Source organism: Cricetulus griseus, chromosome 7 (assembly GCF_003668045.3).
Source record: "Cricetulus griseus strain 17A/GY chromosome 7, alternate assembly CriGri-PICRH-1.0, whole genome shotgun sequence".
Classification (NCBI taxonomy): domain Eukaryota; kingdom Metazoa; phylum Chordata; class Mammalia; order Rodentia; family Cricetidae; genus Cricetulus; species Cricetulus griseus.
This window is the reverse complement of record NC_048600.1, coordinates 35,810,379-35,826,668: the sequence shown is the minus strand read 5'-3', so window position 1 is coordinate 35,826,668 and position 16,290 is coordinate 35,810,379. Positions and strand designations below refer to the sequence as shown.

The 16,290-nt window shown below is 48.8% G+C and overlaps 1 protein-coding gene and 1 pseudogene across 1 annotated transcript in view; both read right to left on the bottom strand.

Moving 5' to 3' along the window:
- Window positions 1-16,290, bottom strand: part of LOC103163831 — a 108,247-nt gene that overhangs the window by 80,332 nt on the left and 11,625 nt on the right. Inside the window, exons 7-12 of the mRNA XM_027424790.2 lie at window positions 15,753-15,933; window positions 12,508-12,638; window positions 8,595-8,698; window positions 6,591-6,756; window positions 2,130-2,315; window positions 1,853-2,005 (exon numbers count right to left, since the gene is read on the bottom strand). Coding sequence (XP_027280591.2) covers window positions 1,853-2,005; window positions 2,130-2,315; window positions 6,591-6,756; window positions 8,595-8,698; window positions 12,508-12,638; window positions 15,753-15,933 — 921 coding nt within the window. The remainder of the gene's footprint in view (window positions 1-1,852; window positions 2,006-2,129; window positions 2,316-6,590; window positions 6,757-8,594; window positions 8,699-12,507; window positions 12,639-15,752; window positions 15,934-16,290) is intronic.
- Window positions 9,515-10,092, bottom strand: LOC107978821 (annotated as a pseudogene).

Below are 16,290 nucleotides of genomic sequence, written 5' to 3'. Positions count from 1 at the left end.
ATAACACATAAGGAAATATAAGGAGGCAAGACCAGAGACCTCTGGGGATTTAGGAGGTTCAGTTTCAGGTGAAACAGCAATGAAGATGTCTGAGTGAAGAGGACTGTGTGTGTGTGTGTGTGTGTGTGTGTGTGTGTGTGTGTGTGTGTGTGTGTGTACCATGGGCAACTTCCCCAGTACACTGTTACCTGTGGCCCTACTGTGAGAGGTAGTTGGGCCACTACCCAGGTCTTCTGCATGAGCAGCAAATGCTCTTAATTTCTGGGATTATCTATCCAGTCTATCTCCATCTTATACTTTTTAAGATCTTTTATTTTATTTATGTGTGTTTGCTTGTATGAATTTATGTGCATCATGTGTGTACACACATGCATACATGTTTAAATGCCAGAGGTCAACATTGATTCCTTCCCTCAATCACTTTCCTCCTTATTTTTAAATTTTGTTTTATCTGTATGAGTATTTTGCCTGCTGGTAGGCTTATATACCATATGTGTGTTTAAAGGGGCCATTGATTCCCCTAAAACTGGAGTTACAGATGGTTGTGGGCTGCTCTGTGGGTGCTGGGACCTGAACCCAGGTCTTCTGCAAGAGCGCAAGTGTTCTTAACTTCTGAGACATCTCTCTGACCCCTCTCTGCCTTATTTTTTTAAGATTTGTTATTTTATTTATGTATGTTTCCTTGTATGAGTTTATGTGCAGCATATGTGTATGTATTCTATTTATGCCTGTTTCCATGCATGAGTTGTGTGCAGCATGTGTGTACATATTCTGTTTATGCATGTGTCCTTGCATGAGCTTATTACACCATGTGTATACATATTCTATTTATGCCTGTTGCCATGCATGAATTTATGTGTGGCATGTGTGTCCAGGAGCCCATGGAGGCCAGATTCCTTGGAACTAGAGTTGTAGATGGTGTGGTTGTGAGCCACCATATGGGTTCTGGGAACTGAACCAAGGTTCCCTGTAAGGGCAGCAGAACCATTTCTCCAGCAGTTCTTCAACTTAGTTTTTAGAAAGATTTACATATTGTTTATTTAAGGTCTTCCACTAAGCCTGGAGCCCAGCAGTTCAGCTAGACTGGATGGCCAGAAAACCCCATGGATTCTCCCATCTTTGTCCCTCCACCTAGAGCTGGGATTACAGGCATGATCCACCATGCTCAGCTTTTATTGGGTGCTAGGGATGAAACTCAGGTCCCCATGCTTGCACAATGGGCCCTTTACCAACTGAACCATCACCCCAAGCATCTGTCTCCCTAGCAGTGCTCTATACACAGTTACAGAGTGAGGCCTGAGGATATATGGAAGAAAAAGTAGTAGATGAGGCTAGCATGTGGCAGCAGGTCAGAAAACCAGACCACAGAGAGCTCAGTGGTTCATGGGTAAGGACCTAACCTTGACTGAGTGACAGGTAGGTGGGCAATCTTTTCCTATAACAACACAAACAATAACTGTATTGGGCCTGGCAGCTTCTCTTGCAATGATTCCACTCAGCAGTTGTAGCAACAAAATAGCCACAGATAGCCCAGAGCTATCTGTGTGCCAATAAAGTTTTATTTACAAGAGCAGATAGCAGGTCAGGAGGTGGCCCACAGGTCTGCCAGTGCTGATACAGGTGGGTCTGGACCATGTAGCAGTATCAGAAATCACATACTTATTTTGGGGTTTATTAAGTTCTAGAGGACAGAGGCAAAATACCTGCTCATACTCATACCTAGGCAGGCACCCAGCACACAGGAGCTGCTCAGTGAATATGCAATGACTTTGAAGGAAGAGGTGAACTGATGGCCTAGGTCAAGTCCATGCATTGCCCCACTGCAGCCAGAGGGAAAAACACAAGGACTCACATCTGCAAAGCAAGGGATCCTCCGGAAAGCCTGGATAGCCGCCAGCCGGATCTCTGGAGAGCTGCCCCTCAGAGATGCACAGGTGCTCAGTACAGGGGCCAGAGCCGCTGCTGCCAGACCAGCATTGCCGATGGCCTTCAGCACAAGCTGAAGCTGTAAAATCATAGAAGTGGGACAGACCGTGAGGCCTGGAAGGGTCCCCTGCCCCACCCACTTGTCCAAGGATGGCCTCCCAGGTAAAACCTGAACCTAGTGTTGAGACACTAGCCATGCTCACCTGGCCAGCATCCACAGGCTCTGGGAAACTGCAGTTCACACCCAAAGCCTCTCCCAGAATCTTCACAAGGGAGCCGACTCCAGGTAGCTGTTGGCAGTGCCCATCCAGAGCAGCACAGAGGTTGTGTACCAGAGCTGAGATGCCAAGGAAGGCACCTGGGCTGGCTTCCGGAGACTGCAACAGTGGCTAGGGATGCACAACAGCCCACCCACCACAAGAAGGCTGGTAAGTGACACATGAAGGGTCCTCAGTCCTCCTCAACTCTTAGTCAGCCTGGTACTTCCAAGCTCACAGCAGCCTGGTCCCTACCTCCTGCTGTGGAGAAAGGACTCTGCATGAACTTTTTTCTAGAGAGGCCCCAGGGGTCCCTGCTGTGTAGCTAGGATAGAGATCTATACTAGGGATATTTGGAGGTATCATAACAGGAGTTAGAAGGGCTAGGGGTGTACTTCAGTGGCATAACACCTGTCTAACACGTGCAAGGTCCTTGATTTGATGCCCAGCGTCAGGAAAAAAATTTTAGCAAAAATGCCACTGCTGAATGTGGTAGTGTAGGCCTGTAGTTGTAGCAGTAGGGAGGCTGAGGCAGGAGTTCAAAACCAGCCTAAACCACATAGTAAAATGTTCTTTCAAAAGAGCTGAAGCAAAGCAACAGCAAGAACAACAGCAACTAAGGAGGTAGGAGGGTGCCATTGTCATGAGGCCAGGCGTCCTGCTAAATGGCCTCTCTTGGGTAAGACACCCACAACAGTTACCTCATCCCACCCTACACCACCAGCACTGAGTTGCATGACCCTGGTCCAAGCCGCCAGCAAGGTAAAAGTCCCTAAACAGAAGTTACGTGGAGAATCCCGACCACAGGGTCAGGCCCCATCCCACCTGGCAGAACAACTCCTGCACTCTTCTATGAGCAAGAAATGAGGCAAAGTTCTCTGTGCACCAAGTGGATCACATGAGCCAGTGACCTGAACAGACTGATGCACTCGCACCCAGGCAGCTGCATAAGAGAGAAATCCTCGTCCAGAGACCAGAAGATCCCCAAGAGGGCAAGAGTCCCTCTGTGTACCCAGGGAGGCACCCCAGGAGAACTGAGAGGTCTGGGCTGGGGGTTGGAGTCAACTCAGGTGTGTCATGAAGACAACTGGTCCTCTAGGGCTGCCAGAAGGCTTCTTGGAAGTATGAAATTTCTCTAAATGCAAGTTTGGGTCTCTTGATTGTCGGACTATGGTAGCCTAACCACCAGCTCAAAAGCTGCCTGTGAACCTAGCAACAGGCTCCTGCACCCAATGTGCCTTGCAGCACACACGGCCAGTCTCCAACTCATGCCCTGCTCTCACTGCACACCAGCCTCTTCTGCCATTACCTCTTTTCCATCCACTTTCTTATCAATGCTGTTTAGCTGTTGTAGAAGCCTCTCAGAGAGAGGAAGTGACCTGCCTCACATTGCCCAGCTTATAGGTGATGAAGCCCTGCCTTAACCCTGGGGTTGGGTTCCCAGGTTCAGCTCTTGCTGCTTCTCAGAACAGCTCTGGGCTGAGTCAGAAAGAAAGAAAGAAAGAAAGAAAGAAAGAAAGAAAGAAAGAAAGAAAGAAAGAAAGAAAGGAAGGAAGGAAGGAAGGAAGGAAGGAAGGAAGGAAGGGGAAGGAAGGGAAAGGGAGAGAGGGAAGGAAGGAAGGAAGGAAGGAAGGAAGGAAGGAAGGAAGGAAGGATGGAAAGTGAGCTCTAGGGCCCTGAGTTTGTGTAATGTTAGCCTGAGACCGTCCAGTGCTGACCGAGTGGGGTAAGGGGGTGGTGGTCTCTGTTCTGCTGTGCTTGCAAGATTGCCTGCTGGTTCACACGAGTATGCAAGGCACAAGGTATTCACATGAGGGTGGGCACCAGTGCACCTCTCTACCAGCAGGTGTTTTGGAATTTCAGCATTTATATTTATGGGTGTTTGTATGTAAAAGAGAGAGAATATGTATATGAAATTTGTATGTGTAAATGTGTAAAAGTGTGTATGTGTGAATGTTGGCATGTGTATATTTGTGTGTGGATGTGTGTTATGTGTAAATGTGTTATGTGTGTATGTGTATGAGTGTATATAAAGATGTATGTGTATGAATGTGTATGTGCAGATGTGTCTCTGTGTGTATGTATGTGTATGTGTGTGTGCATCTCAGAGTGCATGAACCCTGGAACATGCATCTCAGCATGTGTCTTCTGTGAAAATGAACACACATACATATAGCCTTAAAGCACACTCTGGCTTTTGTTTTTGTTTTTTGTTTTTTGTTTTTTTTTACTTGTCAATGTTGCAGAACAGAGGTGCAGAGGTGGCGGGTGGGTGAAGACCTGCAGGCCTGGTGAGCTGAGCTGATCCTGGACACCACGGTGGAACGAAAGGACTGTCCAAAGCTGTACCCTGGCACCCGCACATGTGCCTCACATACACAGAAGTAACCATAACTTTTTAAAAATTAAAAACATGTTCATAGACTAAATTTTCAAAAATTAGAGACACGGAAGCATCAGATAGATTCACTCTACCTTGAAGGAGAAAAAGGTATTTGTTGTGGCCTTGACCAACACCCCAGTAGCTCCACTTCCAGGCTTTCCTCATACTGGGTCCCACCCACTCGCTTTTCCCAGCTAGCTCCTGATGCACAGCACAGCCCCACCAGACAGACAGGGAAGCTCAGCTCATGCTGGAAATGACAATGTCTATGACACTGCATCCACACGACACAAAGAACAGATGCCTGGGGGAGGGAGGGAAGGGAGGGGAGGGAGGGGAGGGAGGGAGGGGAGGGAGGGAAGGGAAGGGAGGCAAGGCTATTTTTAGCTAGCCAGCCCTGCCCAAGCCTGTCTTAGTGTAGGCACCCTTGGATGGTGATCATGACCAGTGCGTCACCTGCTGGGCTATGGGTTGTGACTCATCTCAGGGTCCAGGCTCAGGTATGGCTTGGTACCCATATTTGTGTCCTGCTGACCAGAGCCAACACATAGCCTGTGGAAGCAACTCCAGGGTCAAGGGGTTGGGTGCTCCCTGTACACCCCTGGATAGGTGGCTATATCCAAAAAGCTGCCGAGGCTCAGAGATACCCTGATCCTCGTCATCATGATGCTGCAGGGGACTCTGGCTGACTAGCCCCAGCCATTATTGAGTGTGCCACAAGTGCTGGCTGCTGGTCCCTCATCTGCTTCCAGCCTGGGATAGTGGTATGGGAGCCTCAAGAGGCCCCTCTGCCCCTGAGGCCAACAAGGATGCAGAGGCTGGAGCAGAATGACAGAGCAGGATCCCAATGTGGGCAAGCTGCTCTGCCTGGGGACCTGAGCTTTTCCATCTGTGAATTTGGAATGGTGACAGCACCTACCTCTTAGGGAATGTAAGAGGGAATGTAGCTCACTGATGGAAACTGATGGCTAGTTTCACAGGGATTCCCAATTGCAGCACTCCCAAATAAATCTGTTTATAAAAATAGCCGCTCTGATATTTTTAATTGTGTATGTGAGTGAGTGTGCCTGTGTGCGCATATGCCATCTGTCATGATCAGAAGATCCTCTGGAACTTGAACTAGTTGTGAGTCACCCTGTGAAGGTTTGGCAAAGACAACCAGTGCTCCCAACCACTAAGCTATCTCTTCAGCTCTACAGGGGTCCTTATAATTGCTTTACATACAGCATATCATTTCTTACCACAAGCCTAAGTCAAAAAAACTAGGTCCATCCTTAGTTCCCATACCAAAAACCAGTCTCAGAGGGCTAAGGAGATGGCTCAGGGACAGCCCCACATTAATCCTGTTGGGAGTGGTGGCCCACCTGTAATTGCAGCATTCAAAAGGAAAAGTCAGGATCCTCAGAGTAAGCTGGCTATACAGAGGCAGGACTAGCCTGCATCAGTGAGTTCTGGGTTGCCTCTATGAACATGCACCCGCACGCATGTAACCCAAACCCACACACATGCAAACCCACACCCATACACATGTAAACCCAAACCCACACACATGCACATCCATACACATGTAAACCTATATCCACCCACATGAAAACCTGAGCCCACACACATATAAAACATGCATCCATGTGCACATTTTTTAGAAAGGCCCAGAGAGGCTGACCCACGTCATACATCAGGGATATACGTCACTGAAATTCAAATCCAGATCTCACTGGTTTGGTGGCACACATCTAGTTCTAGCACTTGGGAGGCAGAGGCAGGACAGTGCATAGTTTGAGGACAGCCTGGGCTCCATAACAAGTTCCAGGACAGCCTGGAATATACACCAAGCTCTGCTCCCTCCATATGAAAACCAGACTGATAGTAAATCCTGCCTTGAATATGGTACCATGGTTCAGTTCCATTCCTGGGCCATGGAAGGAATACACAATTCTAGGATAGGAGCAGATCACCCCTCATGTGTTCAGCAACCCAGCCAAGGAGGGAGGGAGGTAGGGGCTGAGAGTGGGGGGCAGACTCACCAGCAGTGTATGCACCATGGCATCTGTGGGCTCTGGGATGAAGGCCAGTGACCACAGCCATGCCTCAGCCTGGTCTGCCTCCACCTCCCCAGCCAAGATGAGCTGCTTCATGAGGCCCACACAGTTCTGGGTGCCACAGGAGGGCAAAGCGTCTACCAGCGGATGCCTGTGGAGTGACACAGTAACAGTGCTGTGTCACTGACCTTGCTGCAGCCTTTGTTCACATGGGGACAAGCCAAGGCTGGGGACAAGGGAGGGACAGGCCTGAACTCTCCGAGGAAGGAGCCATGCTAGGCCTGGGTTCCTCTTGCTATGACCAGCTAGCAAATGCAAGAGCCTTGTTTACCTTCCGCCAAGACCCACCAAGGGGATGGTATGGGGATGATGAAGCCCTAGATGGGCTAGTAAGTAACTTCTATCTAGCCATCTTATGTTCTCAGCCCAACACCAATGAATGTGTGGCTTGACTGATTATTTCAGTCTTATTTCACTTACTGTCTTATTTCACAGTGCTGGGAATGGGGCCCAGGGCTTTGCATACAAGGTAAGCTCTATCCTGTGGTAGTGTCCTGCATTGGTTTGGTTTTTCATTTTGAGACAGAATCTCACTGTATTGCTTAGGCTGGCCTTGAACTCACTCTATACCCAGGCCAGCCTTGGATTCATGATCCCCCTGCCCCAGCCTCCAATTTAGCTGAGATTTCAAGGCTGGGCCTAGGGTTTATTTATTATATACAAGGGATTTATTGTCCTTGTCTATTTTTATTAAGACTGAGAAAAAGGTTAGAAGTCTTCAAAAAGATTTTGAGGTGTCCTGTTGTATGGGGGGTGGCAGTGTCTGGAGTGGGAACAATGATTGTATGGAGAGGTTCTCAGGTCATAGCCACCACCCATGGGCTCCAGCTGCAGGGGACTGTAGGGTGGACAGGTGGAGACAGAGGTGCCTCCATCATTCCCCACACCATCTGTTCTGTGGATGATAACTGTGAGATGGGAACATGGTGACAAAGACTTGCTCCAGGGCTGCAGGAATTTCCCAGGGAGACATGCTGTGGGCTGAGGGCCATCCCCCAAACCATTTCCCTTGTGCACCTGTGGGGCTAGCCTGGGGGAGGGTGGCAAGGACAACTGATACTGAAGAGAATGCCAGCCCTCTTGAAACACGCAGACCTGAGAAGGGCATCCCCACATCTGAACCAGAGATCCAGGCAGGCAGATGGAAAATGTCTGCAGAGATTGCCATGGAGAAGTACAGGCCCCTAAGGTTCAAGTCTCCATCCTAAGGCTGGCATGGTGGCACAAGCCCATAATCTTAGCGTTTAGGAGAATGAGGCAGGAGGACTGCTGTAAGTTCTAGGCCAGCTGAGCAAAAACAAATAACCCTCCTCTGCTGTGTGACTCCAGGCAAGTGTCCTAAATGGTCTGTGCCTTCTTTACAAATCCAAAGAGTAGAAGAGCACTTGCCATGGGTTAATTTGAGGGTTCGGTGAATGGATATCAACAGTGGCCATAAAAGTCGTGTGTTCCTACTCATGTTATGTGGTCATTTTATGAAGGACAGGGGGCTTCCCTTAGGTGACCCAGCACAGCCTGGAGTCCCTGGAGTGAGGTCCTCAGAGAGACCCCTGGGTCCCTTCACACCTTTGCTGGCCCCAGCTCTGAGAGTGAGGATGAAGTTGAGGCAGAGTCTCAGCCTGCAGCACCTCATACTAGACACCTGGGAAGCCTCCCCAAAAGGGACACAAGGGACTTTGATGCTGATCCCTGAGCATGTGCAAATGCTGGACCCAGGGGGACAACATCATCTTTGTCTGTTGGCCATCGACTTCAATCTCAGCCCCACAAAAGCTTGAATCTCGGGAGAAATTCCGGACTCCATACAGGCAAGCTGGAGTCATACCCTATCTGAAGACCCTAGAGAGCACCGGGGATACCCACCCCACCAAGGAATCCCCAGAGGCAACTTGCCTGTGGCTCAGCCTCCACCCAGAGTGAGTTCCTTACCGATCATCATGGCATTTAAAAGATGAAAGGTGCCAGACTGCAGTCAACTCATCCACGGAAAGGCCTTGGAGCTCAGACACCAGCATCAGAAATATCTCTGTGGCCTGGGGTGCAAAGGGGACAAGATGTCAAAGGGGACCCCCATGGTCACCTGGTCATCCCCTGCTCCCAGGCAGAGACAGCTGAACATCTGGACAGTGAAGCCACACACTCAGCTTTCCATCCAGAAAATACACAGTGACTGAGTGTACTCCATCAACAGGTAAGTTCTGTATCCCACGCTAGGATGTGGTGGAGGAAGACAGGGTGTGATCCCAGCACTCAGGAGGCTCAGGTAGGAAGACAAGTGTAAGGCCAGCCTGATCACAGACTGAGACTCAGTGTCACAGAACCAAAAGAAAAAAAAATGCCATGGAATCTAAAGGCAGGACAGGGTGCACCGGTGGAGGTCAGAGGTCAGCTTCCTCGGAGCTGGCTCTCTCCTTCCACTCCACATGGGCTCTGGGGACTGAATTCAGGTTACCAGACTTGTGTGGTAAGTGCCTTTACCCACTGAGCAATTTTGCTGGCCCTTGTTTTTGTGGTTGCTATTTTTGTTTTTGTTTTTGTTTTGTTTTGTTTTGTTTGTTTGGATTTTGTTGTTGTTTGGGGGGCTTGTTTTTTTGTTTTTTGTTTTGAGCCCAAGTCTCAAGTAGCCTGAGTGGGCCTCAAACTCACTATGTAGCCAAGAATAATCTTGATCCTCCTGATTCTGCCTCCTGAGTGCTGGGACAGCAGACACCCACTACCATGACCCATCTCTGCAGCACGGGGGTCTTGTGCAAGCCAGAAAGGGACTCTACCAACTTAGCTCCCTCCTTAGCTCCCTGATGAATCTTAGCTTGGGTTCATTAGCTTTTTCTTTTTTACTTAAGCTGTCTTTAATAAAAGTTGTGTCTGAGATTCAATCGTTTCTTCCTGTATTTGCCATTTCCTACTTGTCGAGATGTGGCTCTCCTTTCCAGGATTTTTTCCAGACTTTATCCAGCTTTAGCCTGGCGATAATCCCATTGCTAGGGTGAATGCCCACAAGGACAGTTGTGCTATTAGCCTTTTCTTGCCACGCTGTTTAATATGAATGACATGTTTCTTTCTGCACACCTGAACCACTTTGCTAATCTGCTGGCCATTGTGGTGTCCTCAGACAACCTGACCTCCATCACCCTTTCCAATGGGCAGAGATCAAACATTGTAGAAAGAGGGGAAGACATGATCTTCCTCCAAATGTGAGAAGGTGCACTGAAACGTCATTTGTGGTTCTTGCTTTGGCCAGCAGCCACAAAGGGCTTGAACTTCTTTTTTTCAGCTGCAATCCAGTGACGGCCACAAAAACAAAAACAAAAACAAAACACTAGTTTGAATAGTTAGTAAGGAACAGTCTCCAATTTGTAAATGTTACTAAATTATTCATTTGTTTTTTAATTTTTACTTTTTGAGACAATATCTCACCGCGTAGCATTGTCTGGCCTGGAACTCCTATACAGATAGACAAGGCTGACCTAGAATTCAGCATCTGCATTAGAATGAAAGACCACTAGGCCCTGCTGTTAGCTTCTCTGCTTGTAGGTTCAGCCTCACTCTTTAGCCCTGGCTGACCTCACACTCACCACCTTCATTCCTCAGCCTCTCAGGCACACCTCTGTGCCTGCCTTTCTGGCACACTGGTTTCTGTTTGCATGTTGTGTTTATTTTCTATGGTTCTGAGGATGGAATACAAGGCCTTGTGCATACAGGAAAAGTGCTCTACCCTCTGAGCTATGCCTGCAGCCCTTGAACTTTTTCCTACCAAAAAGTGACTGTCAACAGTGATGGGGGATGGTCCCAGTCATAGAGGGTCCAAACACTCCAGCAGACAGAGGGCTGCCTTCAAAGCATATCCGTGATTCTTACTGTTGCTTAGTTTGGGGAGACTGACTCATTCCTCCCATTTCAGCCTCCCTTGAGTCCCAGGTCCCTGCTGCAACCTAAGCCCGAGGCCATGGGAGAATCAAGCCCAGAGGAGCCATGCTAGGCCCATCTCCTGCTGCCTGCTCAGCAATGGGCCTGGCCAAGGCAGGGATGAAGCCCCCACCTTGAGGAATCACCGAAGTGGGACATGCCATCCTCACTGCATGGCTGCCACCAAGACCAACTTGGTCTCAGAACAACACAGGATGTACCCAGCATGGAGGTACATGCTGTAGTCCTAGCATTTGAGATGCACAAATGGGTTCATCATAAATTCCAGACAGCCTAGGCTACAAAATAAGACCCTGTCTCAAAAACACAGAAAAAGAAAAATTGCAGAGCATAAAGCAGGCTCCTTGAGGCCAGTTTGTTCACCCCAGAATGCAAGGAGCTTCCCTGGAATGGACCTTCTCCAATCAATCACATTCTGTCTTTCCTTCCACTGGTGGTACTGCCTCCCTGGGATGGACCTTCTCCAATCACACTGTCTTCACTTCCACTGGTGGTACTCACTGGCAGTACAAGCAGATTGACTGCCACTACTGCAGCTGGCCCTGACTTGGGTAGCCACAGAGCCTCTCCATCACCTCACCATGCTATCTGGAGACCTCAGAGTTCTGGGCCTGCTTCTCCCTCTCTGACACCCGGATGCAGGATTTAGGGACACCTAACTATCTGCAGCCACCACTAGTATAACAATAAGCCCATGTAATATACCAAGGTCTCTAGGGCATTTGGCTAAGGTGTAAATCTGTGTTGGAGTGCTTACCTAGCATGTGTGAGATCCTGGGTTCTGTCCCTAGCTCCATCAAGAAGGAGAAAGAAAAGAAAAACAAACAAACAAACAAACAAGAAACCCACTTGGCTCTACAGCCAGCATTTAATAAATGTGCACAACTTGAGTTTTCATTGAGAACACGTGCGCCCTGCTTCTCTCAGCCACCCTGGCAGGCACATTCCCTTCTCCTGGCTCCCGGGTGAAAGCTTTGGTTAGGCCATTCCCACCACTGCCCCCCACATCACCAACACCAGCCCCCCAGGGAGGGCCACACTGGGAGTTTGCTCTCTATAGGACACCAAGTCCTGGCTTTGTTTCAGGACTGAAAAAAAAAAACCTTGTCTGGGGCTACTGGCCTTAGGAACGGGCTGAGACATTGTGGTCTCCTGGCAACACAGGCAGGGCTCTGTCCTCCCCGGGGGCTGGGGATCTGGTGGGTGAGGACTAGTATGTCCCTTGAAGGCCTAACAAGGGACCTCCTAGGGAAGAGAGGGACTCTTTGGCACAGGCACTGCTTACTGCCTCAGGGAGACCCAGGCCCATAGTGTACCTTGTCCCAGTCACTGTGCCAAGGGACATGAACGGCCTGGGGTCAAGAAGCGCTCTGGGACTGGACAGGAGAAGCAGGTCTGTCCTATGGCTTTCCACGGTTCCTATCCCTGAATCTGGGCAGTGAGATGATAAGAAAAGTATAATAGTCCTCAGCTTGGACAACTGTGTGCCCCAGCGACATCAATCTGGTTGCCATGACTACAGGCAGGGGAGATGTTGGCATCCAGCTGGTGGAGACCAGGAGGGCTTCTTCTGTACACCACAATGAACAGGGCACCCCGCCCCCACAGCAAATAACCCCAGGACGAGAACCTTGCTGTGGGAACAGACTGCCTTAGTGAATGCCTAGCTCTGTCTGCTACTTCCTAGATAGGCGGCTTTGAGTATAGTCCCTAAAGTCTGCAAGCCCAGTTTCCTCACCTGTAAAATGGGCACAGAGATAAGAAGTTTCCTGAGAGTTGAGTTAGATAACATGGATGAAGTCCTTAGCTTCTGGCCCAAGCACCAAGTAAAGGTTTGGGTGTGTTGGTGAAGCTGGGCAAGAAGGGGAGAACGGGGGAGGTGCTCAGGCTCCGGGCTGGGCCTGGAAAAACTTACCTCGAAGCTGGTGGGTTGAGCCACACACAGCTTCTTCACTAATGCAGCTGCCATGTCCACTGTAGCTTGGGACAGTGTCTCCTCCCATTCGTACTGCAGGCTGCTGGGACTCACATCTTTGTAGTCTGTATCTGAGATGGCAAGACCCTTAAAGTCAGAGGGCTCTGGGAGCTGTCCCTCCTTCAGTATGTTTGAGGCAAGAGGTTAGAGAGACATGTCGAAGTCATAGCAGGCATTGCCGAGGTGCCCATTCCCAGGGCATGGGAGGGTCAGCAGGTAGGAGGATGTGCAATGCTAACAGCAAAGACAGGAAGTAACCTAAGCACCCATCTATCAGAAGGAGTACATTGGGTTCTATTACTAACAGTGTTCAGCAAAGGTGATTCTTCTCTGAGAGGCCTGGGGCTATGACTTGGTTTGGGAACTGCTTGCCTAATGTGCACCAAGCCCTGGGTTCAATGCCCTAGCACAGAATAAACCAGACACGGTGGCTCGTGCCTGTAACTCCAGCACTTAGGAGGGAAAAGCATCAGAACAAAAGTCAAAGTCATCTTCAGCTACACAGCAAGTTCTAGGTCAACATAAACTACATGAGACTCTTGCCAAAAACAAAACAAAGCTACCTTGTCTGTGTGTGTTTGTCCATGATGCCCCTCTCTGTAGAAGTGTTATCTTTAGGGTGACAGGAACAAGCTGGCCATGTCATAACTCTATCCCCAGAACCAGGTGCCTGAACAGGTACAAGGTACAAGAACAGAATCACACTTGTACCTTAGGAGGACCCTTATGTCAAAGCTGGAGACCAGACCACTTAATCTCCATGGCAACCACCAGGGAAAAGATGCTGAAGGCAGGCCCAAGCAGCTGATCTGGGCTCTGAATTTGAAGAAGGGTTCTGGCTTCTGACTTGTATCTTTGGGGAATTCAGGCTTTAAGGGAGTGGAACAAGGGAGGAGGGGAATGAATGTCACTCATAAACACTATTCACAGGTTGTTAGCTAAAGGGTGTGACATTTCCTCAACATCAGTATACCATATATTCAGAGCTGAGGAAACAGAGGCAGAGACACCCATGGCTGAGGTCACATGTCTCTGACAATGAGGTCCTACTCAGCACTGACAAAGAATGGAGGCCAGATTCATGCTGCATAGTGGGCCAATGGCTTTAAGTAGGGTTTGCCTTGGGAAGTGATGCACTCCAAAGTGATCACAATGATGGGTGTGCACCTCTGAGTAAGCCGGAGCCGATGCTGGATCAGACTCACTATGCTTTGCTTTGGGTTTTGCTGTCCTGAACACTCACCAATCTTCCTGCTTCCTGCCTCATCCTCTCCAGTGCTAGTGTGATGGATCCGCCACACGCAGCTTAACTGGACACTTCAAGAGGTGGCTAGCATAGTGTGTAAAACACATCTCGAGAAAGCTGGGTTTTATTTGGGTTTTTGCATGTGTATGTGTGTGTGTGTGGTATGTGTATGCATGTTTACATGTATGTGGGTGCACACATGTGTTGATATACATGCATATGTACTCATGTGAAGTCCAAGATCCAGATATTCTTGATTGCTCTCTTACATGTATTGAGGCTGGGACACTCACTTGAACCAAAAGCTCACCAATTTGGCTAGTCTAGTCAGACAGTTTACTGCCCTTGGCTCTGCCTCCTGTGCACTGGGATTACAGGTGAGCTACCATGCCCACCCAGCAGTTTTTGTTTTTTAGATTTATTTTTATTCTTAATAACCTATATTTGTCTATGTGTGGATATGAGCAATTTTTTTCCAAGACAGAATTTCTCTGTGTAGCTCTGGTTGTCCTAGAACTTACACTGTAGACCAGGCTGGCCTTGAACTCAGAGATCCACCTGCCTTCTGAGGGCTGGGATGTGTAAGCAGTACTTGTGGAGTCCAGGAGGGGGGCACCAGATCCCCTGGAGCTGGAGTTACAGGTGGCTGTACTCCACCCAACATGGGTGCTGGGATCCAAAGTCAGGTCTTCTACAAGAGCAATGCATGCGTGTAATCACTGAGTAGCATTCTGGCCCCAGCTGGCTTTTTATGTAGTTTCTGGGGATCTGAAGTCCCTTGCTCTTGCTTTCATGGCAGCATTTTACCTAATAAGCCATCTCTCCATGGAGACCCACAGTTAAGGTGTTTTTCAAAAAAGATTAATTCTAGCAGGAGCAGAGATGTGGTTCGATGATAGAGTACTTGCCTAGCTCTCACGAGACTCTGGGTTCAATCCTGAGCACAGAAAAAAGGAAACTAAGATGATAAAAATCATAGAAAGATGGAGAGTTTGGGACCAACCTAGGCCTTATAACAAACCCTGTCCCCAAAACAAAAACAAGAGCCAAGCAAGGTAGCACATGCTGAAATCCCAGTGAGTTCAGGGCCACCTCCTGCTACACAGTGAGTTCAAGGATAGCCTGGGCTACATGAGACTCTATCTCAAAAACCAAAACAATAACAAAAAAAGTGATAGTAAGAATAATCTTGGGGTTGGAGAGATAGACCAGTGGTTAAGACTCTGTCTGCTCTTCCAGAGGACCCAGGTTCAGTTCCCAGCACCCACAGGGTGGTTCACAACCTGAACTCCAATCCCAGGAGAGCCAATGCCCTATGCTGATCTTCATAGGCGCTGCACACTTGTGGTGCACAAACATACATGCAGGCAAAATACCCATGCACATAAAGTAAAAATAAAGGTTAAAAATAATAATAAATTTTTAAAAATTTAAAGTATATTGTTCATATTTCCTTATTCAGAGGAATAATTGTCTCCTAAAAAAGACAAAAACCAACTAAACAAAACCAAAAGTATTTTTCTTTGCCCCAGACACAGGTCTTATTCAACTCTTTCCATGTACCACTATAACAGAGAGGCAGAGCACAGGGGACCTTCACATTAGCAGGGACTTTCTAGAAAATCGAGAATCCTGAATCAATTTGTCCACAAAATAGACAGACTAAAAGTGTCATTGAATTTAAAACAAATTTCCTACAAAAGCTCAGACCAGGAGATTTCATCTGAAGACAATTCAGCGAGAGGGGAGAGCCAGCACCCTCTGAGCTCGCAGAGAGCCCAGAGAAACATCTAGAAGAGGTTAGCTCTTGACAGTGACCATTTCTGGGACAATTCAGGGGTATACAGCCAGGGAAGGCCTATCTGGGAATTCTGTGGGTCTTCACATCCGGCTTCCCACCATGGCCATGGTGACGGCCATGCGGAAAGGATGGAGTCACCTGTAATGGCCGGGTCCCGGGCTGTCATGTTCAGCAGTGTAATGGAGGACAGCACCAGTGTGTGCGCAGCCCTGGCCTTCTGGAACAGGGGTCCGGCTGTGTGCAGCTCCTTACAGGCAGCCTTGTGCAGTACGCCAGCCTGGAAGCTCTGCTGACAGCTGAAGCTGGAAGCTAGACTGGCCTGGACCAGGGGAAGACACATACTCAGACCGTGTTCTGGGACCCAGGCAGGAGCTGCAGCAGTCGGAAGGGCTAAGGGCCACAGAAGAGCTTCAGGACCCCACCCCACCTGGGCAGTGACATAGTAGACCAGGTAGAAGAGGGTGGAAAATTGGAATGGGAAAGTCCAGCATTCAGGAGCTCGGGGACAGGAAAGATGTGGCAGTCAGAAGGGCTAGGAGTGGTGAGTGCAGTGTGGACAAGGCTCTTGGCCTCTCTGGAATAAAGGTTGGTGTGAACGCAACCCTTTCTTCCTTATTCAGGTGGACGTTGTCCAGAGCACACGCCTGTCGTTACAGAAAGATGTGGAGGGGGAAAG